The sequence below is a fragment of the Pristis pectinata genome, chromosome 16 (genome assembly GCF_009764475.1).
Source record: "Pristis pectinata isolate sPriPec2 chromosome 16, sPriPec2.1.pri, whole genome shotgun sequence".
Classification (NCBI taxonomy): Eukaryota; Metazoa; Chordata; class Chondrichthyes; order Rhinopristiformes; family Pristidae; genus Pristis; species Pristis pectinata.
The window spans coordinates 41,061,614-41,087,540 of record NC_067420.1 but is presented as its reverse complement, the minus strand read 5'-3'; the positions used below and the strand labels follow the sequence as shown (position 1 = coordinate 41,087,540).

The following is a 25,927-nucleotide window of genomic DNA, read 5'->3' as shown; positions in this document are numbered from 1 at the left end:
GAACTCGACAACGACACAGAGAGGGGGAGTTCAGCAAAGCTGGGGAGAGGAGGGAAGGAGGCGAGAACCCTGTGACATGTACCGCGTATAAAACGTTTAATACAGGCAGTAGCTACTGAATGCAAGCCGGCAGCACCTTCATTAAACATTAATGCATTGACGCTGGGAGACTGTTAGATTACAGCCACAGATCTGAAGTCTGGCGGGTTACAGTGGAAAGCCACCTTACATTCTGATTTTGAGCTGGTAATGTTCAGTTTGAGAGAGTTACGAAGAGGAAGTCGAATGTTAGCGTCTTAATCGAATCTTGAAACCCAAGACGTACTAGTTCAAAACTGCAATGTGAAATATCCCCTGCGTTTTAATGCATTTAAGGTGTCGTATATTGGTCCAGCACAGAAACCGGCCCTTCGGCCCACAATGCTCATGCCGACCTCTTTTGGCCATCGAACGTAGACTGTATTTGGGGAGCGCCCGTCCTGAAAAGCAGCCTGTGTCTGGAACGGATGCACCGGGACGCGGCAGAGACTGTGTCGATCAACAACATCGGAGGAAGTTCCCCTTCCTTGAAGACAGCCAGTGACGCCGCTGGATTTGTCCCATCATAATACAACACCGATGGTCATTGATTTAGGAATGAATTCAGTTTCACGCGTTGCCCTGGTGGGATTTGAACTCACAGTTTCTGGTCCATTCTTACTGAATGTGGGTCTCTGAAACTGCAACAACCAGCTGTTTGTTTAAAACAATAAAAAGTTGGCAAGGCACTTCATATTAGAAGAAGCCTCCTTACCCAACGAGTTGGGAGGGGGGGGGGTGAAATGTGGAACTCGCTCCATAGGGGATGGTTAAAGGGAACGGTATGGATGCATTTAAGGGGAAACTGGACAAGCATGTGGGGGAGGAAGAGACAGAGGGTTACACCCATTGACAGAGATGAGGAAAGAAGGTACACAAGAGACTGCAGATGCTCCAGATTCCAGCCACACACAAGATGCTGAAGGAACTCAATGGGTCAGGCAGCATCTATGGAGGGAAATGGACAATTGATACTTAGGTTCAAGACTCCTCATCTGGGAGGGAGGGAGGAGGCAACAAGAGAGAGTAGAAGAAATGTTGGCATGCTGGGCCGAATGGTCTCTTTCTGTGCAATCCCTCTAATGCAATTGTAAAGACCGTGAGAAATGATCAGAGGGGAGGTTTTAAGGGGCGTTTTAAAGGGGGAAAGAGATGGGGAGGTTGAGGGAGGTAACTCCAGGGTTTTGAAACTTGGTAGCTGAAGAGGGCAAAGAAAATCAGGGCTGTACAAAAGGGCAGAGTTGGAGGAATGCAGAGACAGGGAGCTACAGGGTGTAGGAGGAGACAGAGGCAGCGGGTGTGCAGGGATCTGAAAACAAGGATGGAAATTTTCCAACAAAGAATTGCCTTCCTGGCAGCCAGCGTGGGTGTGTCAGTGAGGAGAGGGCTGAAGTGTACTCAGGACTTGGTGCATGGAAAGACTTACACACCCAATGACCACCAGTTCATCTGCATTCCTGTTCATGGGAGCCAATTGCATGCCTCTTTATAATAGTATTTGTTTATCGGATGTGAGTGTTCCTTGCTTGTCTCGGAATTGTCCCCGAACTGGTTAGCTGGGTCACATCAGATGTTAGTGGGTCGGTCTGAAGTCACATATAACTAAAAAAGGCAGAGTTCCTTGCACCCATCTTGCTCCCATTGTCCGTAATAACCATTCTTAGTAATAACACTGTCTCGGTTTTAAAATTCACACTTCACCCTGGCATCTTGGGAATAGGGTTCCAGATGCTCTTCAGGACAAAGGGTCCCAACCCAAAACATTGATGGTCCGTTTCCCTCCACAGGTGGTGCCTGTCCTGCTGAGTTCCTCCAGCAGTTTGTATTTTGCTCCAGATTCTAGTGTTCTGCAGACTCTTGTATCTCGGTGCTCTTTGTCTGAAAGGAGCACTTTCTGACATCACCCCGGGCAGCCTAGCTGTAATTTTAAGATTATTCCCTGTGTTCTGGACCTCCCACCAGAGAAAACTACTTTTCTCTATCGTGGAAGGATACAGCTCAGAAAGAGGCCATTCAACCCATCAGGTCTCTACTGTTTCTTTTGAAGACTAATCTACTTCAGTGCCCTCTCCTGCTCTTCGCCACATCCCTGTTATTTCTTTTTGCATTTAACTACTTCTCCAACTCTTTTTTGAAAGCTATTAGCATCATGGAGTTTTACAGTACAGAACAGCCCATTCAGACCACAATGTTCATGCGTGCCACCAAGTACCTTTCTATACTAATCCCATTCACCAGCACTTGGCCCATAGTCTTCTATGCCTGATGATTCTGCTGCTCGCCTAGATAGTTCTCAAATGATGACAGAGGAGCTGCCTCCACCGTCATCTCAGAATCAGAATCCGATTTATTATCACTGACTTATATGACGTGAAATTTGTCATTTTGTGGCAGCAGTACAGTGCAAAGACATAAAAATTACTATAAATTACAAAATAAATAAATAGAGCAAAAATAATGAGGTCGTGTTCATGGGTTCATGGATGGTTCAGAAATCTGATGGCGGAGGGGAAGAAGCTGTTCCCGAATCGTTGAGCGCGGGTCTTCAGGCTCCTGTACCTCCTCCCTGATGGTAGTAATGAGAAGAGGGCATGTCCTAGATGGTGAGGGTCCTCAGTGATGGATGCTGCCTTCTTGAGGCACCGCCTCTTGAAGATGTCCTTGATGGTGGGGATGGTTGTGTCTGTGATGGAGCTGGCTGAGCCTACGACCCTCTGCAGCCTCTTGCGATCCTGCACATTGGAGCCTCCATACAAGGCGGTGATGCAACCAGTCAGAATGCTCCCCACCGTACATCTCTAGAGATTTGCAGGAGTCTTTGGTGACATACCGAATGGGCCTAACACTGGAAAATGGGACTAGCTTAGAGTGAGGTTGGCATGAACCAGTTGGGCCAAAAGGCCTGTTTCTGTGCTGCATTACTCTATGAACCTCCAATGCAATCATAGTAGAATCTGGTTCCATCTTCCTATCAGGTACTGCCTGATCCTAACCAGCTGTGGTGTGAAAGGGAAAACATCCTTATGTTGCCTTCGGTTCTTTACTTAAACCTGTTATCAACCCTTCGGACAATGGAAACTACTTTTCTTGTTTATCTAAATCCGCAATTATTTTAAACCCGTCTATCAGCTCTCTGCTTTAAAGAGAACCATTTGCTTCCTCAGTCTACCCAATTCCCCATCCCCAGGACGGTTCTTGCAAACCTCTTCTGCGCCCTTCACGTCCCTCCTAAAGTGTGGATCCCAAAGCTGTGCACAATACCCCAGCAGGGACTGAACTAGAGCTTTAAGCGGTTTAGCGGAACTGTGAACTGAGGGGTAAGTTTTTCACGCAGAGGGTGGTGAATATATGGAACAGGCTGCCAGAGGAGGTGGTGGAAGCAGATAGTATTATAATGTTTAAAAGGTGTTTGGATAGGTACTTGGACAGGAAAGGTGTAGGGGAATAGAGGTCTAATGTGAGCAAGTGGGTTTAGTGTAGATAACCATCACAGTTGGCATGGTCGAGATGGCCGAAGGGCCCGTTTCTGTGGTGATTAGTAATTGGTTTGTTATTGTCACATGTACCGAGATGCAGTGAAAAGCTTTGTTTGCGTGCCATCCGGACAGATCATCCCATACTTCAGTACATCGAGGTAGTAAAAAGGAAAAGCAATAACAGAATGCAGAATATAGTGCTACAGTCACAGAGAAAGTGTAGTGCAGGTACTGAAATAGCGTGCAAGAGCCACGGCAAGGTAGATTGGGAGATCAGGTGTTATTTATTGTACAAGACGTCCATTCAAGAGTCTAATAACAGCGGGATAGAAGCCTGGTGGAATGTGTTCTCAAGCATGTTTGTATGTGCTGTGTTGTATGTTTCTATGAATCCTAGCACTTGTGTCAATTCTCTTTTCATTGTATTGCACTCTTTTAAACTCAAAGGGCGTACATTTAAGGTGAGAGGGGGTCGGTTCAGAACAGACGTGAAGGGTACGTTTTTTACTCAGAGAGTGGTGGATGCCTGGAATGCGTTGCCTGATAGGGTGGTGGAGGCAAATTCAGTGGGTGCTTTTAAGGGGGACTTGGATGAGCACATGGATGAGAGGGAAATAGAGGGATATGGGCATTCTGTAGGTAGGAGGGAATAGATATGTCAGCACAACATTGTGGGCCGAAGGTCCTGTTCTGTGTTGTACTGTTCTATGTTCTATGAATACAAGTCTAGTCTAACAATATGATTCTTAAACAGTAATAGTGTTTTATCAATAACAGCATTAATGTGCACTTAATATTTGGTTTGTTCTTTGAGAGAAAGACTGACATTTTCCTTCAATTATGCCCTTTCCCTTTTATAACCGATCGGTTCAAGGATAGGTTCAACTCTGTGGCGTAATCTGTCCCCAGTGACTATTGAGATGTATCTGTTAAAGATAGTATAAAGACTGCAGAAAACAGGCTGAACTGTGAGCAGAGGGGAGAGAACAAGAGCTCCCTTTGTGCACCAAGCTCCTAGAACCTGTGCAGGAAGCCAAACATAAAGGTTAGATTATTTCGAACATATCCAAAGAGTTGTATCAAAGGTCTTCAACACCAAGTGGAATGGACCAGCCCTGGAAATGCACATCATCCAGCAGCCGACTCCTCCTGTGACGTATCAAAGCTGCTGCACTGAAGATATCTCAGCTCTGCTTTTATATAGCACCTTTCCCAACGTCTCAAAGCCCTTTACAGCAAAGGCTGTCATTTTTGTACTGCAGGAAAGGCTGCAGCCAATTTCTGCACAGCGAGTTCCCACAAAATGATAATTTAGGTGTCATTTGTGGAATAAGTACTGTTTGGGACCTAGAAGACTTGTCTTCTTCAAATGGTGTCTTCGGATCTTCTGTAACAACCTACAAGGGGACTCAGGGCAATGGATTAACATCAACGTCTTTGGGGAGCTGCATTCCCTCAGTACCGGCACTGGAGCACCAGTCTAGATATCGCACTTAGGCCCTTGGGGAGGTACTTGAACCCCAACCTCTTGGCTCTGTGTCCCAGCTACCCAGCTATCACTGTGTAACGTCATACACATACTGCATTGGAAGTACTGACAGTACATGGGCAAGTCATGGATAGAGAGACCTCAGATGAGACTTCCCACTCTTTATCTTCTGCTAGATATATACAGCAGAGAGCCTTTGTTCCTAGAGGGGGTGCAAAGGAGATTCACCAGGATGTTGCCTGGGATGGAGTGTTTCAGTTAAGAGGAAGGACTAGAGAGTCTCTCTGAAGCTGGGCTTCTGCTCACCACCTCACCCCAGCACTTCCATGTTCCCTCCCTTTGATGTTACCTCTTCCTTGCTGTAGCTGCAGTTGACTTGTAGCACACTCCCTCTGCTACTGCCAGGCATCCACCCTGAGTGGTTCTCAGGAAGGAGACACATGGTAGAGTTAGGACAAATGACTCCCTAGGTCCCTCTATTGTAGAATGGAGGGACCTAGGGGTACAAGTACATGGTTCCCTGAAAGTGGCGTCACAGGTAGACAGGGTGGGGAAGAAGACTTTTGGCAGGCTGGCCTTCATCAGTCAGGCCATTGAGTATAGAAGTTGGGATGTTACGTTGCAGTTGTACAAGATGTTGGTGAGGCCACATTTGGAATATTGTGTTCAGTTTTGGTCGCCCTGCTGTAGGAAAGATGCCATTAGTCCGGAGAGAGTGCAGAGGAGATTTACGAGGATGTTGCTGGGACTCAAGGGACTGAGTTATGGGGAGAGGTTGAGCAGGTTGGGACTTCTTGAGGCAGGTACTTGGATGGGTATGTGGATAGGAAAGGTTTAGAGGGATATGGACTAACAACAGGCAAATGGGATTAGTTTAGATGGGAATCTTGGTCGGCATGGACCAGTTGGGCTGAAGGGCCTGTTTCCATGCTGTATGACTCTGTGACTGACATCCAGCAGCATTATCATCCCAAACAGACAGCTAGCCCTGAGTATAATAGATATGTGACTTATTTCTTCAATATGGCACACATTGGTTAATAAATAACTGTAAAAGGCAAACAAGTTTACTGGAAGTTATTGCAAGGCGAAACTGTCATTGTATGGAATAGAATTACCACCTGGAATCAGAATTAGATTACAGCATGACGACGATTCCACGCCCACTGATCTGGCAACAGGGCCACCTCTTTACTGTTGGCCCAGTTCTCGCTTTATTTGTAAGCCCACACTGCACCCCCCAACCCCCCAGCACCCCAATCAGAGTTGCCTGCTTAGTTGGTGGAAAAAAAACTATTTGCTCAAGCACAATAGACAAAGAACATTAAGAGGATGTGATCTTCCTCTCTCATGTGTTATGCTGTCGGTGGTTATCATATACTGCACCCTTCTGTTCCAAAACAACCACCCTGACTGTAATTGTAAGGAACAGATGCTGTTCAGTGGGATATTTAACTTGGACTCAGAGCACAGGGCCAGAGGTCTGAATAGAAGATTAGCAAGTTGCAAATGGGTCCAGTGATACAAGATATTTTTCAATGCTTTAACATTATGTGGTACAGAGTTTCCAGCCATAACAGGAAATTAATCCTTGTTTTAAAGAAAGACCTCTATTTATGTCACACCTCTGGACATTCCAAAGTACTTTAGACACAAAGCATAGTCACCATGGAGGGAAAGGTGGAGGCCAATTTGCACATTGCTAAATGACAGAAGTTTACAAAATAATGAAATAGAGTGGACAGCTGGTATCTTTTCCCCAGGGTCCACATATCTAATACAAGAGGGCATTCATTTAAGGTGAGAGGAGAAAGTTCAGAGAACATTTGCGGGGCAGGTAATTTTTACACAGAGAGCAGTGGGTGCCTGGAATGCGCTGCCAGGGGTGGTGGTGGAGGCAGATACGATAGAGGCGGTTAAGAGGCTCTTAGATAGGCACATGAATGTGCAGAGAGTGGAGGGATATGGTCCATGTGCAGGCAGAGGGGAATAGGTGTCGTTAGCTTAATTAGTTCGGCACAACATCGTGGGCTGAAGGGCCTGTTCCTGTGCTGTACTGTTCTATGTTCCAAAAAATCCTGCGAATTTAGGTCCTGCCAATGTTGAGAAAATGTCTGCCCATCAAATACTGGATCTCAGAGAAACAGGCTAATGAGAAGGGCAGTGGTGACGTTGAGAGAGGTGGCAGTGAGATAGAGCTGGCGGTCATCAGCGCACACCTGTATTCTGCTGTCACCTTCCTGAGACGGGATAGAGTGGGGAGTATATTGTAATCCACATTGGGTGGACTCCTGGCATTAGTGGAGAGAGTGTGCAAGTCCACAGGAGCTGCAGCAAGGAGGACAACACACCAAAGGTTTGGAAGGGATGCAGAAGCCCTCCTCAAGATTCCAGAAAGGTCAACACAAGAACTAAGGATAGATCCACTGGGGAATGATGTGCAGTTGACTTTCAACTGCTCCTTGGAGTAGGACAATTAGAGATGGACAATAAAACAGAAAATGCTGGAAACACTCGTCAGGTCAGACAGCATCTGTGGAAAGAGAAACATTAACTCTTCTCTCCACAGATGCTGCCTGGCCCGCTGAGTGTTTCCAGTATTTTCTGTTTTTACTTCAGATTTCCAGGTTTTGCAGTTTTTTGATTGACAATAAATGCATCCTTTGCTGGCAACAGCCATATACTGTAAACAAATAAATTAAAGCAAAAATTGCTTAAAGTTGGTGCATGCACGAACAATCCCAATGAATAGGCATTGGAGGAGGATAGTGCAGATGTACCAGGTGACTGAAAATCAGGACCTACCTGAGACTGCTTCCCACACCAATCACCTTGCAATAGGACTTATCTAATCAATTCAGCCCCTTATTCATTGGAATTGCTGTGATCTCAACAGGACATGAGCCACAAAGGAAAAAGTAGAACTGGAAAGACTCCAGCAAGTATGAAAAATGGGCAGTTAAACTCACTTGATGTTTAGCTTCTTTACTCAATTAACAGCCTGATGTTTGTAGAAGTGACAAGGGGGAGAAATAAACAGCTATTTAAATAGAGCTGGGTGAAGATGGCAAAATTAAATAAAAATTACTCTTCCTATGATAGACTCAAAGGTCAATCAAATAAATTAATGGTTGAAATATTGCTCTAATAAGCTTTAAATGGGATAGACAATGTAGTAATGAAAAGTGGCTTGGTACATACATCAGATAATTTATTCCAGACAGTTGCAAGCATGGATGAGAGAATGAAAGGGAACTAAGGCTCTGGTGACAGTACAAGGCAGGCTGTAGCAAACCTGTCATTAGTTTTACGCTGCCATCAGTTTTCATTCAGACTGAAGGTCAGTAGGCAGCATGGCATCTCAGGGTTGGGAGGACTGATATACACTGGTGGCTTACAAGATTCTGAAAGGAATTATCAGGTTTGATGCTGACAGGTTGTTCCTTAAGGCTGGAGAGTCTAGAACTAGCAGACGACAGTCTTGGGATAAGGGGTTGGCCATTTAGGATTATGGGAGCTTAGGGCGGCATAGAAGAGCAGCTGGTAGAGTTGCTACCTCATAAATCCAGAGACCAGGGTTTGATCCTGAACTCGGGCACTGTCTGTGTGGAGTCTGCGCGTTCTCCCCCTTGACCATGTGGGTTTTCCCCGGGTGCTCCGGATTCCCTCCACATCCCAAAAGACGTGCATGTTGGTAGGATAATTGGCCAGTGTAAATCGCCCCCAGTGTGTAGGTGAGTGGTACATTCTGAGGGGAGTTGGTGGGAATGTAGGGAGAATAAAATGCATTAGGGTAATTAGTGTAAGTGAGTGGTTGATGGCCAGTACAGATTCAGTGGGCCGAAGGGCCTGTTTCTGTGCTGTATCTCTCTGTGGTTCTGTGATTGAGATGTGGAGGAAGCTTTTTACTTTGTAAATCTTTGGAATTCTCGACTTCAGATTCCTTGATGGGTTTTCTGGCAATGAAAGAATGTTAGGAAGTGGAACTATGGAGACAAGAGACTATTGATGCTGGAATCTGGAGCAAAAAGCAAACTGCTGAAGGAACTCAACAGGTCAAGCAGCATCTGTGGAGACAAATGGGATGTGTCGACATTTCAGCTCAAGACCCAACTCCAGTCCTAATGCAGGGTGTCAACCCAAAACTTCAACACACCCCTTTTGCCTCCACTGGAACTATGCAGTGCTGTGAGTGTGCAGCACTGTCAAAAGCTCTGCCTTTAGGACCAGCTCTTAAACCAAGGACCGGACTGACTTCTCAGGTGGATGTAGAAGTTATTATGGCACAGCTTCAAAGAACAGTGGGATTCCCCCTCTGCCTTAGCCCTCATTAATATTTCTAAAACAGATTACCTGAGACATTACCAATCTGTGGTTTGTGGGAGCTTACTGTGCACAAATTGGCTGCCACATTTTCTGACATCACAACACTGTAAAATGCAATGGTGCAGGCAGAGAACAATGTGAAAGGTGTCATCTAAACAAGTCTATCTTTTGAAGTGTCAGAAAGTTTCCAGGCCAGAATTCAGGCACCAGGGTGTGGGCCCCAGCACCTACTGGGAGTAATTTCCAACGCCACTCTTCCTCTGTCCCTCACGCTGCCTGTGTTTATCCAGTTACCTTGGCATGCTAATTTGACATGTCCACATTGACCCTCACCAGTTCTTATAGATGCACCATAGAAAGCATCCTATCTGGATGTATCACGGCTTGGTACAGCAACTGCACTGCCAGAGACCACTAGAAACTGCAGAGCGTTGTGGACACAGCTCAGCACATCACGGAAACCAGCCTCCCCTCAATGGACTCTGTCTACACTCCTCACTGCCTTGGTAAAGCTGCCAACATAATCAAAGACCCCACTCACCCTGGACATTCTCTGTTCTCCCCTCTCCCATCAGGCAGAAGATACAAAAACCTGAAAGCACATACCACCAGGCTCAAGGACAACTTCTATCCTGCTGTTATAAGACTATTGAACTGTCCTTTAGTACGAAAAGATGGACTCTTAACCTCACAATCTACCTCATTATGGCCTTGCACCTTATTGTCTGCCTGCATTGCACTTTCTCTGTAACTGCAACACTTTATTCTGCATTCTGTTATTGTTTTACCTTGTACTACATCAATGTACTGATACGATGAAATGATCTGTATGGATGGTATGCAAGACAAAGTTTTTCACTGTACCTCGGTACATGTGACAATAGTAAACCAATTTACTAGTTAACCAATTTCTATGCAACTGCACTGTTCAGCTGAGCCTTTCTATGTGACAGGGAGATCTACACTCCAACCACTCAACGGGCAAAGACGTTTCTCTTGAATTTATACAGCACCTAATTCCCAAAGCAATCTACAGCCATAGAAGCATTTTGAGCTGTGATCCCTTCGTAATGCAAGCTCCCATAATTATGCTTCACGCAGAAAAATAAAGTGTTTTACAATTATATCTTAACACAGTAATATTATCCTTTCAAAGGAAATAGAGTCTGAGCAGCATTAGTTCAGTTCAAAGTGCACAGATTAAACCACAAGAACCAATTCTCCTCTTAAACCTGGTGATAGCTTGATTTGGCAGTCTCTCTTGGAAAAGCAACAAGATTAAAGAGTGTGGGGAAAGGATTATCACATGCAAAGTTTGCCTTTGAGGTCGATTCTAAGTCTTGCTATTGTTGGATTGTGTACCTTTCATCTGAATCAATGTTATTGGAAGATAAACTTTCCGCCGCAGTTCACTGGCTGGAGTCTCAGCAAGTGGAGTCGCCATTTTTGTTGAGACTGCCTGTTGCCAAATGCTGCCGTGTTTTTCCCTTGAGCCCCTGTCTTGCTCCTTTCAAACTGACAAGGTTTCTGCCAGTCTGATACCCAGATGTCAAACTAACTTGGTCAACTTAAAACACACTGAAACAAAAGTGGCCAGAAGCCTTCTGCCCCTCACCTTCTAGTCACCTAACTATAGGAAGGATATCAGTAAGATTGAAAGAGTGCAGAGGAGATTTACTAGTATGTTGCTGGGTCTTCAGGAGTTGAGTTACAGGGAAAGATTGAACAGGCTAGGACTTTATTCCTTGGAGCGTTGAAGAATGAAGGGAGATTTGATAGAGGTTTACAAAATTATGAAGGGGAATAGACAGAGTAAATGCAAGCAGGCTCTTTCCACCTAGATTAGGAGAGATAAGTACAAGAGGACATGGCTTTAGGGTGAAAGGGGAAAGGTTTTGGGGGAATATTAGGGGGAACTTCTTCACTCAGAGAGTGGTGGGAGTGTGGAACGAGCTGCCATCTGACGTGGTAAATACGGGCTCACTCTTAAGCTTTAAAAATAAATTGGATAGATACATGGACGGGAGAGGTCTGGAGGGTTATGGACTGGGTGCAGGTCAATGGCACTAGCGGAATAAAGTTTTGGCACGGACTAGAAGGTTCTATGGTTCTAAGCAGCAAGCCTGGACATTAGCCATTACTCCAGTTCTCTCTGGTCGGCTCCCCAGCTCCCACTCTCCATTAACTTGAACTCACTTACTAATTAAGCATAAAATCAAAACACTGCAGATGCTGGAAATATGAAATAAAAATACTCAGCAGATCAGGGTGTGGAGAAGAAGAGAGAATTAACATTTCAGTTCGTGAGCCCATGGAGGACTCCCTGACTTAAAATGTTAACTCTCTCTCTCTCTTTCTCTCTTTCTTTCTCTCTCTCTCTCTCTCTCTCTTTCTCTCTCTCTCTCCCTCTCTCTCTCTCCACAGACCTACTGAGCATTTCCATCATGTGCAGTCTATCACCCAGCTTCCCATTTTAGCCAAAACTCTTCTAACGTGGCCTAACTTACACCGAGTCCCATTCACCATCTTGCTCACCGACCTAATATCGCTCTTGCTGTAGCCTTAAAACTCCCATTCTTGTTTCAGACCCCTCCAGAGTCTCGCCCCTCCCTATCCCAGTCATCTCCTCGAGGCCTACCCCATCTAATACCTTTCAAAGAGCCAGTACAGCCAGACAGCCTAAATGGCCTCTTTCTTTATAATGGGTTGTAGACATTGGTAGCTTTGACTATTGACCCTAAGACTGAGGAGGTGGTTAAGAGTCAACCACATTCGTGGGTCTGAAGTCACATATAGGCCATATTGGATAAGGAGCCAGGTGGGTTTTTACAACAATCAGAATCAGAACCAGAATCAGATTTATTACCACTGACTTATATGTCGTGAAATTTGTTGTTTTGCGGCAGCCTGAACAAGACTTCAGGCTTCTGTACCTCCTGGTACGGAGGAGAGGCAGAAGGTATCCCTTATACTACCTCAACTTCCAAATGTTGGCACTTCCAATGATACAACCATCCCATGAATTAATTTTAAAAGATTCCCACTGCCCTCCAACTATCAATGTTTCCAGACAGACTCAGCCATGGGAATCAGTGGCAGGAATATTCAGTGCAGATCTTTGTGTGGCTAAATGATTTTCTTTCTTTGCTCTCCAGGTGTGCGTCTGTCTCTCTGTCAATCCCACTCCTTGCTCTGAAAGATGAAGCTTCTCCTGGCAGCCGCCTTATTCCTAATAATGGAAGTTCTGCTCATGGACGGGGTTCAGTCGGCCAGGACAAAACAGCTGAAGATAAGGGACAAAATGCTTGCAGGTGAGAAAGGGTTTTGAGTTAAAAAGAAACGTTGAAGAGCAACATCATCTGAAACAGAGGAGCTGTGGCAAAGCTCTGTACGGCACACTATTGACAGTGTGTGACCTGGGACAAGAAGGAAATGGTGAGAGGAATCCATTCTCAGCTGCTCTTATTCAGTTACTTCTTTGCAAAAGCAAAATATTGTGGGTCTCACACTGTCATACAGCACAGAAACAGGCTCTTCGGCCCACCCTGTCCATGCTAACCATCAGATACCCATCAATATTAGTCCCATTTATCAGCACTTGCTCTGTATCTTTCAGTGCCTTGTGTGCTTAAAATAAAAGCGGAACTTCAGAAAATGCTGGAGACACTCAGCAAGTCAGGCAACAACTGTGGGGAGTAAAACAGAGATGACATTCTGTTGATAGTTCATCAACCTAAAACATTAGCTCTGCTTCTTCATCCTGAGGTATCCACAGACATGAGCAGATCCTGTGACGTCTGCTTTTATTATTGGAATTGGCATTGGTTTATTATTGTCACGTACCGAGACACGGTGAAAAACTTAGTTTTGCATTCCATCCATACAGATCATTTCAAAAGCATAACCAGACGCTAGAGGAACTCAGCAGGCCAGACAGCATCCATGGAGAAAAGCAGACAGTCAACGTTATATCGGAAGCCCTATATATATTGGGCTTCCCCTATCTTCAGTCCTGAAGAAGGATCCTGACCCGAAACGTTGACCGCCTGCTCTTCTCCACGGATGCTGCCTGGCCTGCTGAGTTCCTCCAGCATCATTGTATTTTTTCATCTAGATTCCAGCATCTGCAGTACTTTGTTTCTCCATTTCAAAAACATAAGTATTTTTAGGTAGTACAAAGGAAAAGCAATAACAGAATACAGAGTGTAGTGTTACGGTTACAGAGCAAGTGCAGTGCAGGCAGACAATAAGATGCAAGGGCCATGAGGAGGTAGATTGTGAGGTCAAGAGTTCACCTACAATGTACAAGAGGTCCCTTTGGGAGTCTTATAACAGTGGGGTAGAAGCTGTCCTTGAGTCTGGTAGTACATAGCAGCGTTCTGGAAAGGGAGAAGTAACTGAATAACATTGTGACCCTGGCTTATGTCCCAGGTTGTTCTTGAGCCACCTCCTAATAACCCACCTCTCTGGGTCTCACTTAGATATCCTCAAAAGAGCCTTCCTGTCCCTTACCAGTGCATGAAATAGAGTCACGAGGAAAAATTGGGGAGAAAAGAGAGGTTTTATTATTTTCCTCATCGAGGTCAACATTAATCCCATCCCTAACTGCCCTTGAGAAGTTGTGGTGAGCTGCCTGCTTGAATCTCTGTGGTACTGCTGGTGAAGGGGCTGCCACAGTGCTGTTGGGTAGGGAGTTCCAGGACTTAGATCCATTCCTGAGGGATTTCAGATCTCTGAAAAGAGATGCAGTTTCTCAAAAATGCACTGGTTTTTTTTAGAAGTACCTTTAATATCATTCTTTTTTTGCTTTGTATTATAGATTGCTAATTATAGTCAGGACTTTGCGTTAATTTGCTGACTTTTTCCCAGGGCGACAATGGCTAACACGAGGGGACATAATTTTAAGGTGATTGGAGGAAGGTGTAAGGGGGATGTCAGGGGTAAGTTTTTTACACAGAGCGGTGGGTGCGTGGAACACACTGCTGGCAGAGGTTGTGGGGCAGGTACATTAAGATAAGATAAGATATCTTTATTATTCACATGTACATTCAAACACACAGTGAAATACATCTTTTTGCGTAGTGTTCTGGGGGAAGCCCACAAGTGTCGCCACGCTTCCGGCGCCAACATAGCATGCCCACAACTTCCTAACCCGTACGTCTTTGGAATGTGGGAGGAAACCAGAGCACCCAGAGGAAACCCACAAAGACACGGAGAGTATAAACTCCTTACAGACAGCAGCCAGAATCGAACCCGGGTCACTGGCGCTGTAATAGCGTTACGCTAACCGCTACAGTACCATGCCTGCCCTAGAGGAATGAAGGAAGTCAACGAGAGAGAGGAAGAGAAAACCATGTGACATTAAAACAGGGAAACACAGATCAGAACCGTTACTGTGATATGAAATCAGAAGCTGAGGATGCTGGGAGTGCCCAGTGTCTGTGGAGAGAAAGAAGTTGTGTTAGTATTACAGATGAATAACTCTACAGCAGAGGTAGCCAGTTCTGATACAAAGAGAGAGAGCAGTTAATCTGAAATTGTTTGAACTGCTATTGAGACTTAAAGGCTTCATGCTCCGAGACAGAAGATGAGGTGTTGTTCCTCAAGCTTGCACTGGGCTTCGTTGGAACAGTTCAGACAGATCGGTCAGAGTGAGAGTGGGGATACAAGAGACTGCAGCTGGTGGACTCTGGAGCAACAAACAAAATGCTGGGAAATGAAGAGGAGTTGAGGCCGGTGTAGATCAGCCATGATCATACTGAATGGTGGGACAGGATTGAGGGGCCGAATGTCCTACTCCTTCTCCTGTTTTCTTCTGTTCTTATGTAGAAGTCAGGGGTTTGGGAGGTGGTTCGGAGTAACCTGCAGATGGCACACGCAGCAACCACAGGGCTCTGGTGGTGGGGGGGGGGGGGGGGGGCGGAGGGTGAACGTTTAGGATGATTGATGGGTTGTCAATCACAGGGCTGCCTTGTCCTGGATGGTGTGGAGCTATAACATGTCCTGTCTTTCTTTGCAGATAGAAGGTGCACAACCGGCCCCATTGATCTGCTGTTTATCATTGACAGCTCCAGGAGTGTCCGACCCTTTGAGTTTGAGTTGATGAGGAATTTTGTGATTGACATGATCAACTTCTTGACGGTGGGACCTGACGCCAGCAGGGTGGCACTGATCCAATACTCCAGCCAAATTCAGAACGTTTTCTCCTTCAAGACCTTCCAGAAGAAAGCTGACATGATCAAAAGCATCAAAGAGGTGATCCCGCTGGCCCAAGGCACGATGACTGGATTGGCCATCCAGTACGCCATGAATGTCGCTTTCACAGAGCAGGAAGGTGCTCGGCCCCTGGCAATGAAGATCCCAAGAGTTGCCATCATTGTAACGGATGGGAGACCCCAGGACAGGGTCACTGAGGTGGCAGCCCGGGCCCGCGAGGCTGGTATTGAGATCTACGCTGTCGGAGTGCAGAGGGCAGAGATGAGTTCCCTCAGAGCCATGGCCTCCTTGCCTCTTGAGGAACATGTCTTCTTGGTCGAGACCTTTGACCTGATCGAACAGTTTGCCAAGACATTCCAGGACAAATTGTGTGGTAAGTGCTAAGCAAATGGAGAATCAAAATGCTCAAGATCGTGTACAATATTCCATTTTATTTGCTACCCTCTACATTTCCCATTCCAGGTAATGTTCCTCCCTTTACATGATGCCTGAGTGTATGATGCATGACATGGTTTCTTATATCTTTGTAGGCAGCACACTCCAATCTCCCACACTCCAGTATACCTGTGTATAATGCACCTTGAGCACTGTCAGACATGTTATCATTATCCTAAACACAAAATAGCACATCTGGACTGCGTGCTACTCCAGATATATATTACAGCCTCTTTGATTGATGTACAGTAACAGGTACTTATTGTTTTATCCCTAACACTGTCTGATCTGTGTGTAATCACAGTTATAGATCTGAAGAAAAAAGCTGCAAATAATGAAAATCTGAAGCAAGAAATGCTAGAAATGCTCAACAGGCTTGGAGCATCAACAGAGTTAACATTTCACATCAATGACCTTTCATTCAAAACAGTTCCGAGTTATACATTGGAGATAAAAAAATCCTCAGATGCCTGGAGGTCTAAAGTAAAAACAGAAAATGCTGGCAATACTCAGCAGGTCAGGCAGCATCTGTGGGAAGTGGGTCTTGCTTATCCTCAGTGGAATCTCCTTCCCTTTGATAAGGTGTTGACAAAAACCCATTTGCACAGCCACAACTCTTTCATTGGGAATTGTCTCCAGCTCGAAACCTCTTCCCACAATGTGGCCTGACCTCAAGGTCAAAGTCAAGTTTGTCGTCATATGCACAAGTACATGTGTGCACAAGTGCAATGAAAAACTTATTTACAGCAGCATCACAGGCACATAGCATCAGATAAGCAGCATTCACAAGAAAAACGTAAATTAAATGTAAATTATACACATTTTTTACAAGAAAGGACACAATTAGAACAAAAGAAGTCCATTGTAGTGTAAAGTGATCAAAGTGGTCACAGTGTTGCTGTACTGAGGTAGTGATTAGGGTTGTGCAGGTTGGTTCAAGAACTGAATGGTTGAAGGGAAGTAGCTGTTCTTGAACCTGGTGGTGCGGGACTTCAGGCTTCTGTACCTCCTGCCCGATGGTAGCTGCGAGAAGATGGCACGGCCCAGATGGTGGGGATCTTTGATGACAGATGTTACCTTCTTGAGGCAGCACCTCCTATAGATACTACCAATGGTGGGGAGGGATGTGCCCGTGATGCATTGGGCAGAGTCCTCTACTCTCTGCAGCTTCTTACATTCTTGTGCATTTGAATTGCCATCCCAGACCATGCTGAATATTTCCAGCAGTTTCTGTTTTTATTTTATCCCAGTTGTATATTGTCTAGTACTAACACTCTTTGGTCTCTAAACAGTCCCTTTTATATATTGTCCTGAATATATCGCATGTAGTTCTGTGTTATGCATCCAGCCTTAACATTACCACACGTGCTTCATTCACTAATCTTGCTCCCAGGACAAAATGAGCACCTAAGTTTGATGCATCCGTCTAACTTTCCAGCTCAGGACCTGTGTGCTGATGGGAGACACGGCTGTCAACACATCTGTGTCTCCAGCCCTGGATCCTTCTACTGTGCCTGCCGTGAGGGTTACGTGTTGAATGAAGACAAGAAGACTTGTACAGGTAAAGTTTGGGGTGCTTCGTGTAAAGAAGCTGCAGTGATCATAAGCTGATCCGTTAGGGTCAAGGAGCAAGGGGCAGACACCAAATGCATGAGCATCAACCTGGATTAAAAATGAAAAGAATCTGCGGATGCTAGAAATCCAAACTAAAACTAGAAAATACTGCAAACACTCAGCAGGTTGGGCAGCGTCTGTGGAGAGAGAAACTGAGTTAAATGTTGCTGGTTGAAGACTCTTCATCAGAACTGTGACAGAGAGAAGTGAGAGTTCCCAATTCTGAGGAGAGATCGTTGACTCGAAACATTAACTCTACTTCTCTTTCCACAGACGCTGCCTGACCTGCCGAAGTTCTTCATTTAAAGAGCACCTTTCATGTCTCTTTCAGAATATGCAAAGCATTTACCATGAATGACTTTAAGTATAGTCTCTGTTGTAACGTAGGAATCATGACAGCCAATTTGGACTTTGCAATCTCCCACAAGTACAATGAGCAAATAATCTGTTTCACTGAAGCTGGTTCATTGGTTAAGACACTGGGAGAACTCCTTCTCTTCAAAATAGTGCCTTGAGATCTTTTAAGTTCACCAGGTTTAACATCTCATCTATAGGCTTTGAGGAACAATAATATCTCGATACTTCTTCTTTCTTTTCTTTTTTAATCTTTTTATTAGATTCCAAATTAATACAGATTAATATATAACATCAATGTTTGTACATGTGATACAAAGAGATCGGGAGAACAATCATGACATAGATAATCATAAAGAACAATAAAATATAAAAAAATCTGTAGATCCCTTGATCTCTTAGTAAATGAATATAATATAAAAGAAAGAAAAAGATTTCTTATATATGTAAAAGAAAAGAAAGAGAAAAACAATCCCCAAATCAATAAGAAAAATTATAAACAATATATCAAAACAAACTAAACAGAAAAATTTCAAAAAGAACAAAAAAGAAAAGAAGAAAAAAAAAGACTGGACTAAAATTTCTCAATAGAAACAGAGCAATATTATGTCGTCAACTCCGTTCCTCTAAATTGAAGAATTATTGAAAGGGGATCTATATCATGTGAAAATATTGAATAAATGGACTCCAAATATCTTCAAATTTAAGCGAAGGATCAACAGTACCACTCCTAATTTTTTCCAAGTTTGAGAGAACCATTGAAAAGTAGTAGGGGGTATTGGATCCTTCCATTTACTCAAAATGGATCGTTTGGCCATTAATGTGACAAAGGCAATCATACGGTTAGCGGAAGCAGATAAATGGCCAGACTCTATCCTTGGTAATCCAAAAATTGCAGTGATAGGATGAGGTTGTAAATCAATATTCAATACAGTTGAGATAATGTTAAAAATGTCTCTCCAATATTTTTCCAAAAGAGGACAGGACCAAAACATATGTGTCAAAGAAGCCACATTCAATTTACATCTGTCACATATAGGATTTATATGTTGATAAAAACGGGCTAGCTTATCTTTTGACATGTGGGTCCTGTGGACTACCTTAAACTGTATCAAAGAGTGTCTGGCACACATTGAAGATGTAATGATACTTTTTCATCACGTTGCAAAAGTTAATTGCTGGTGTTCACTGTTTTGTTACCAAGTTATCAAGTTTCTTTTAACTCACTGCCCACTGGAATGAAGACTTCCCTCTGTTCTTCCTAACCTAGTAAATCACATACATTAACAACGTGCAAAGTCCATTGATTAGGTCCTGGTAATGTTGGCACCCGGAATGGATAGGTACATGGATGGGAAAGTCTTAGTGGGATATGGGCCAAACATGGGCAAATGGGACTAATTTAGATGGGAATCTTGGTCGGCATGGACCCGTTGGGTCGAAGGGCCTGTTTCCATGCTGTGTGACTCTATGACTCTAACCTCTCTGAGAGGTTTTGAACCCCAGAGCCACAGTCAGACACCAAACCAGGCTCCTATCCTACAGATAAGAGACCAGAAGGTACCAGCCGGAAGTCACTGGGAAAATCAGATGAGGAATAAAGCTGGGAAGCTCCCTCAGAGCCACAGGGACAGCCTGCAAGGCTCACTTAAAATGCACTCATCCTGTACAAGATGCTGAATCTGAGGTTGGAGCAGGGGTTTAACCTGGTCTTATTGTATCTGGTCTGTCAGTACTTGGTCCTTGCACTAAATGGGGCAAGTGATGACTTTTGAAATAAAAACACAGGTGGGAGGATTAAAAAAGGCAAAAAATTGTTCAAAACTCCTGTGTGTCTCCATAGCCATCGACCTATGCTCCCACGGAGACCACGATTGTGAGCAGATTTGTATCAGTTCCCCAGGATCCTACAGATGCAGTTGTCGTGAAGGATTCAGACTGAACCAGGACAAGAGGACTTGCAGTGGTCAGTATTTCATCACTCGGTACTAACGCTGCACATAATTATTCTTTAACCATGATTCCAATTTATCTGCTTGACTTCCATCTGTCAAAATCTTTTTTTAATCACTTTTGGTGAGGCAAGATTAATCAGGAGACACAAGAGACTGCAGATACTGGAATCAGGAACAACAAACAATCTGCTGGAGGAACTCAGTGGGTCGGGCAGCATCTGTGGGGGGGAAAGGTCAAAACCCCATCAGGACCTGAAAGTCAACAATTCCTTTCCCCCAGTGATGTTGCTCGTCCCACTGAGCTCCTCACGCAGGTTGTCTGTTGCTCACGAGTTAATCAGATTGTGCTGAAGTCTTGAAAGTAACTTAGGCATACATAATTTTATTTGTTGTGTAAAGAGGAATCAGTCTAAATTGCAGAACAATTTAACGTACACAACTCTGTTTGGAGCACATTGCTCATTTTGGGTCTCCATATTACAGAAAGGAAAGAGAGATGCTAGCAGATAAGGAGAAATGATTAGCATCAGACTATCAGAGAAGAGTGAACAGGCGGGTTCTTTTCTGGAGAGAAGGAGTTTCTTTAATTAATTCTTCAGGGCCTGGATGTCAACTGAGGGATCGATGCAGCCATTTCAGAAGGTATATAAAAATAAACTACAATGATGCAGCTGATAGATCTGCTCCCTCATGCTCCAGTGTCATAGAACATAGAACATAGAACAGTACAGCACAGGAACAGGCCCTTCGGCCCACAATGTCTGTGCCGAACACGGTGCCAAATTAAACTAAATCTCTTCTGCCAGCACATAATCCACATCCCTCCACTCCCTGCATCTTCATATTTTTGTCTAACAGCCTCTTAAACACCTCTATCGTATCTGCCTCCACCACCACCCCTGGCAGCCCGTTCCAGGCACCCACCACTCTCTGTGTAAAAAAACTTGCCCCGCACATCTCCTTTAAACTTTCCCCCTCTCATCTTAAGTGCATGTATTTGAGATTTCTACCTTAGGAGAAAGATTCTGACTGTCTACCCTGTCTATGCCTCTCCTAATTTTATAGACTTCTACCAGAACTTCTATCAGTGACCTGGATACAATCCTGACCTTGGGTGCTGTCTGTGTGGAGTTTGCACGTTGTCCTTGTGACCATGTGGATTTCCCCTGGGTGATCCAGTTTCCTCCCATATCCCAAAGACGTGCGGGTTGGAGGGTTAAATAATCACTGTAATTTGCCCCTAGTACGTAGATCAGTGGTAGAATCTGTGGGGAGTTGATGGGATTGTGGGGAGAATAAAATAGGATTAGTGTAGGATTAGTGTAAATGGGTGTTTCATGGTAGGCATGGACTTAGAGTCATAGAGCAATACAGCACAGATACTGGCCCTTCAGCCCAATCAGTCCATGCCGACCACGGGGCCCACCCAGCTAGTCCCAATTTCCTGCGTTCGGCCCATATCCCTTCTAAGCCCCGCCCCTCCATGTACCTATCCAAGTGCTTCTTAAATGATACTGTTGTACCTTCCTCAACCACTTCCTCTGGCAGCTCGTTCCATATACTCACCACCCTCTATGTGGAAAAGTTGCCCCTCAGGTCCCTTAAGTCTTTCCCCTCTCACCCTAAATCTATGCCCCCTAGTTCAGACTCCCCGACCCTGGGGAAAAGACTGTTACCATCCACCTTATCTATGCCTCTCATGATTTTATAAACCTCTATAAGGTCACCCCTCATTCTCCTACGTTCCAAGGAATAAAAACCTAGCCTGGCCAACCTCTCCCTATAACTTATACCCTCGAGTCCTGGCAACATCCTCATAAATCTTTTCTGCACTCTTTCCAGTTTAACCACATCTTTCCTATAACAGGGTGACCAAAATTGTACATCAAGTGCAGCCTTACCAACGACTTATACAACTTCAACATAATGTCCCAACTCCTATACTCATTGCCCTGACTGATGAAGGCCAATGTGCTAAACGCTTTTCTCACCACCCTGTCTACCTGTGACGCAACTTTCAATGAACTTTGGACTTGTGCTCCTAGGTCCCTCTGCTCCATTACACTCCCTAGTGCCCTACCGTTCATAGTATAAGTCCTACGCTGGTTTGACTTTCCAAAATGCATCACCTCACACTTATCTGTATTGTACTGACTTGGTGGGCCGAAGGGCCTATTTCTGTGTCTGTGACTCTAACCACATGGGGTGGGTATACACGACTCTGCAGATGAGGATAGCAGGCTTGCTCGGCAGAAGGATGTTATGAAGCAGATGTGTTTTTACAATAATTCAGTAGATTTTGTGGGCATCATTGTCATTTTCTAGGCTATAAATGTGAATTTAAACTTCAGAGAACCCCATGGTGGGATTTGAACTCTAGATCCTGGACTGTTAGCCCAGGCCTCTGGATTGTATAGTATGATAGAGGTTGTTTAGTTTGTAAAGGGTTTTGAGAATCAGTGGAAGATTGCCTAGAAATTGAATTAGAAGAAACTGTTCTGTGTAATAAGACGCAGTGACCACTGAACTATTAAATTAAGGCTGCCTTTAGGCAGCAAGCCTAATTAAAAGCTGTAGTTCGGAGATCAGTAGCTGGATGGTTCAGTATTCAGCAGCCTGGACTGTTGACTTAGTTGACTTCAAATCTCACCACATCAACTAAGGAATTTAAATTTAAGTAATTAAATGAATTAGAAATTAAAAAACATCTTGGTAATGCCAACCATGAAACTGTCAGAGTATTGTAAAAACCCACCTGGTTCACTGATGACTTTAATGAAAACTGTTATCTTTATCTAGCTTGACCCATATGTGACTCCAGACCAACCAATCCGGGTGGATCCTCAAAATCCCTCTGAAATGGTCCTACAGCTATGCAGTTTGGGAGTATTTAGTGATTGGATAATAAATGCCAACCTTGCTAATTACATACACACCTCAAGAGCAAATTAAAAAAATATATATATTTAGTAACACGTTGTGCAGAATGGATTCCTCCTGAGACAATGCCTGGTTGGTCACTGACATCTAATGGTTTCAGTGGAACAGAATTTGAGAGGCAGAACACAACGCATTAGAGTCATAGAGTTATACAGCACAGAAACAGGCCCCTCAGCCCATCTTGTCCATGCCGACCAAAGTGCCTAGCTCAACTAGTCCCACTTTCCTGCGTTTGGCCCATATCCCTCTAAACCTTTACTACCCATGAACCTGTCCAAATGTCTTTTAAATGTTGTAATTGTACCCGCCTCTACCACTTCGTCTGGCAGCTCGTTCCATATACCCACCACACTCTGTGTGGAAAAAGTATCCCCTCAGGTTCCCTTTAAATCTTTCCCCTCCCACCTTAAACCTATGCCCACTAGTTTTAGACTTCCCTACCCTGGGAATAAGATTGTGAACATTCAACTTATCTATGCTCCTCATGATTTTATGTACCTCTATAATATCACCCCTCAAGCCTCTTACATTCCAGGGATAAAAATCCCAGCCTCTCCTTATAACTCAAGCTCTCCAGTCCAGTAACATCCTCGTGAATCTTTTCTGTACCCTTTCCAGCTTCATGACATACTTCCTCTAGCTGGGTGACCAGAACTGCACACAATACTCCAAGTGCGGTCTCACCAACATCTTGTACAGCTGTAACATGATGTCCCAACTCTTGTAACTACAGGTTAGTCTGACAGATCAGGAATAGTTTATTAAAGGAAGAAAACATTCTAAGAAGATAAGCACTTGAGGTAGAAGGAAGATGGGGGGTATTGAACAAGGCTCTGGGAAAGGAAATTGTTAAAATTTGATTTAATAAGGAACGAGGCCATCAAAATTAATCTCTTATGGAATTGTGTTAGATAATTCAGCTGGGTGAGAGTGGTTACCACATAAAACTATAGGACGTTGGAGCAGATACTTGAAAATTCTTTAAGGTCAACTTGAAGCTCTGTGTTTGAATTCCACAGTGAAAATCTCACAAGGGTTTTGTAAGCGCTAAGTGTACATTTCATGTGCACTTAATGCATCTGTGGACACCTAACATTTAACACAGCAGACTGGATGGTTTTGAGGAGGATACTGTGGCCCAGGAACCTCATCCTGAAGCAAACTGATATGGGGGGTCAAGCCGGAAAATGATTTTGAGGCACAGGATCAGCAATGATCTTATTAAATGGGGGAGAAGGCTCAATGAGTTGTATAATCGACCCCGCCTCTATTTCTTATCCTATTTAATGTGTAACCTTGAATTGGATGTTGACACTTTTACCCGTTTCTCCCATCTTCTGTCCACATGCACTTTTCGCAACTCTGTCGTTTTGCTTCACTGGTTTATATTGATGAACGTGGGTTTCTATTGATATGGAACTAGGTAGACTGTATCACATTTGACCGGTTTGATCCATGGGGCCCATTATTGTAACCTTTCCCCAAAAACTCACCCACCACCATCTCCTCCTTCCAGCCATTAATCTCTGTGACCTGGGGGACCACGGCTGTGAGCACATCTGCGTCAGCACCCCTGGCTCGTTCTACTGCCGCTGTCGATCTGGCTACACCCTCAACCGGGACGAGAAGACCTGCTCTCGTGAGTATTCCTTCCTTCGCGCTGTATCCAGTCCACAATTCCTGCCACACCCGTCAGAAATTCTTCAGAAACTCGAAGGTGTTAATGTCGCAAAGCCTGCGTCACTGAGTTTACCATTTATTAATGCCCCAGTGCCCAGACGCCAGTCCTTGCCCTGGAGACATGCAAGTCCTAATTCTTGGTAAACAGGGTCATCGCCAATTTCTTGTATTATGTCCCACAGCTAAACCCTGTGCCCCGGACACTACCCTCAGCTTGTCACTTTAATTCTTCCTCATGTTCAGACCATCGTAGTGCTGAATCTTTTCCTCACCCCTGTTAGCAGTGATGCCTGTTGAGAGCATAGGTAGGGCCTGGGTTTAATGTTTCATCCAGAAGGCACCACTTCAGAGAGTACAGCACTCCCTCATGGCCCTTTGACCCAAAAGCAGTCAACACACCAGTCCCCTGTACTCACGCAGCACCTAGTAAAGCAAAGTCAATCCACTTGATGGGGCTGTTATCAATTAAACATCAACATTAGTGTAACTGGGTATAAGACACCTCATGCCCCTCCTCCGTGCCAGGAGGTACAGAAGCCTGAAGTCCCACACCACCAGGTTCAGGAACAGCTACTTCCCTTCAATCATTCGGTTCCTGAACCGACCGGCACAACCCTAATCACTGCCTCAGTAAAGCAACACTGTGACCACCTTGCACTACAATGGACTTTGTTTACTTGTTTATGGTGTAATTGTGTTCCTTCTTTTAAAAATTGTTATAATTTATGTTTAATTTATATTTCTCTTGTGAATGTTGTGTATCTGATGCCATGTGCCTGTGGTGCTGCTGCAAGTAAGTTTTTCATTGCACCTGTGCACACATGGACTTGTGCATGTGACAATAAACTCAACTGTGACTTTGAGATGTCAGTGGGCCAAAGGAACTGCTTCCGTGGTGAGGAGCCACGTGAGGAGAAACTTAAACAGCTACCAAGACATTTAACTGAGCTTTAGAGTCATAGGGTTACATAGCACTGAAACAGACCCTTCTGCCCAACTCGTCCATGCCAATCAAGGTTTAAAAAGACTCTTTAAGGAAGAAGGTGAAAAGGTTTTGGAGGAAATTTGATAGCTACAGTTCGCTAACACTGAGATGACTAAAACCAAGAGTAACACAAGGCCAAATCTGGACAAACCACAGAGATCTGAGTGCTGGAGAGGTTGCAGAGATAGGAAAAAGTGGGACCATGGAGGCGTTTGAAAGCCAAGGTGAGAATTTTTAAATCTGAGCGTCATGAGATCATGAGCTGTCGTACCTGAGTGAGCACAAGAGCAATGGGTGACCAGGGCTTGGTGATCTCTAGGACCCTAGCGGTAGAGGGTTCGATGAGTTTGGGTTGATTGAGGATGGAAGGTGTGGGCCG

The 25,927-nt window shown here is 44.5% G+C and overlaps 2 protein-coding genes across 3 annotated transcripts in view; one reads left to right on the top strand and one right to left on the bottom strand.

Moving 5' to 3' along the window:
• Positions 1-25,927, bottom strand: part of LOC127579052 (uncharacterized) — a 407,687-nt gene that overhangs the window by 316,007 nt on the left and 65,753 nt on the right. The gene's annotated exons all lie outside the window — the stretch shown is intronic.
• Positions 1-25,927, top strand: part of matn4 (matrilin 4) — a 61,014-nt gene that overhangs the window by 20,038 nt on the left and 15,049 nt on the right. The window contains exons 2-6 of one of the 2 annotated variants that reach the window (XM_052031575.1): positions 12,525-12,680; positions 15,389-15,958; positions 17,459-17,581; positions 19,832-19,954; positions 24,400-24,522. In XM_052031575.1, the coding sequence (XP_051887535.1) occupies positions 12,569-12,680; positions 15,389-15,958; positions 17,459-17,581; positions 19,832-19,954; positions 24,400-24,522 (1,051 nt within the window). In that variant the 5' untranslated portion in view covers positions 12,525-12,568. Of the gene's footprint in view, positions 1-12,524; positions 12,681-15,031; positions 15,135-15,388; positions 15,959-17,458; positions 17,582-19,831; positions 19,955-24,399; positions 24,523-25,927 lie in introns of those variants that run through there. The other variant, XM_052031576.1, reaches the window with a different exon arrangement.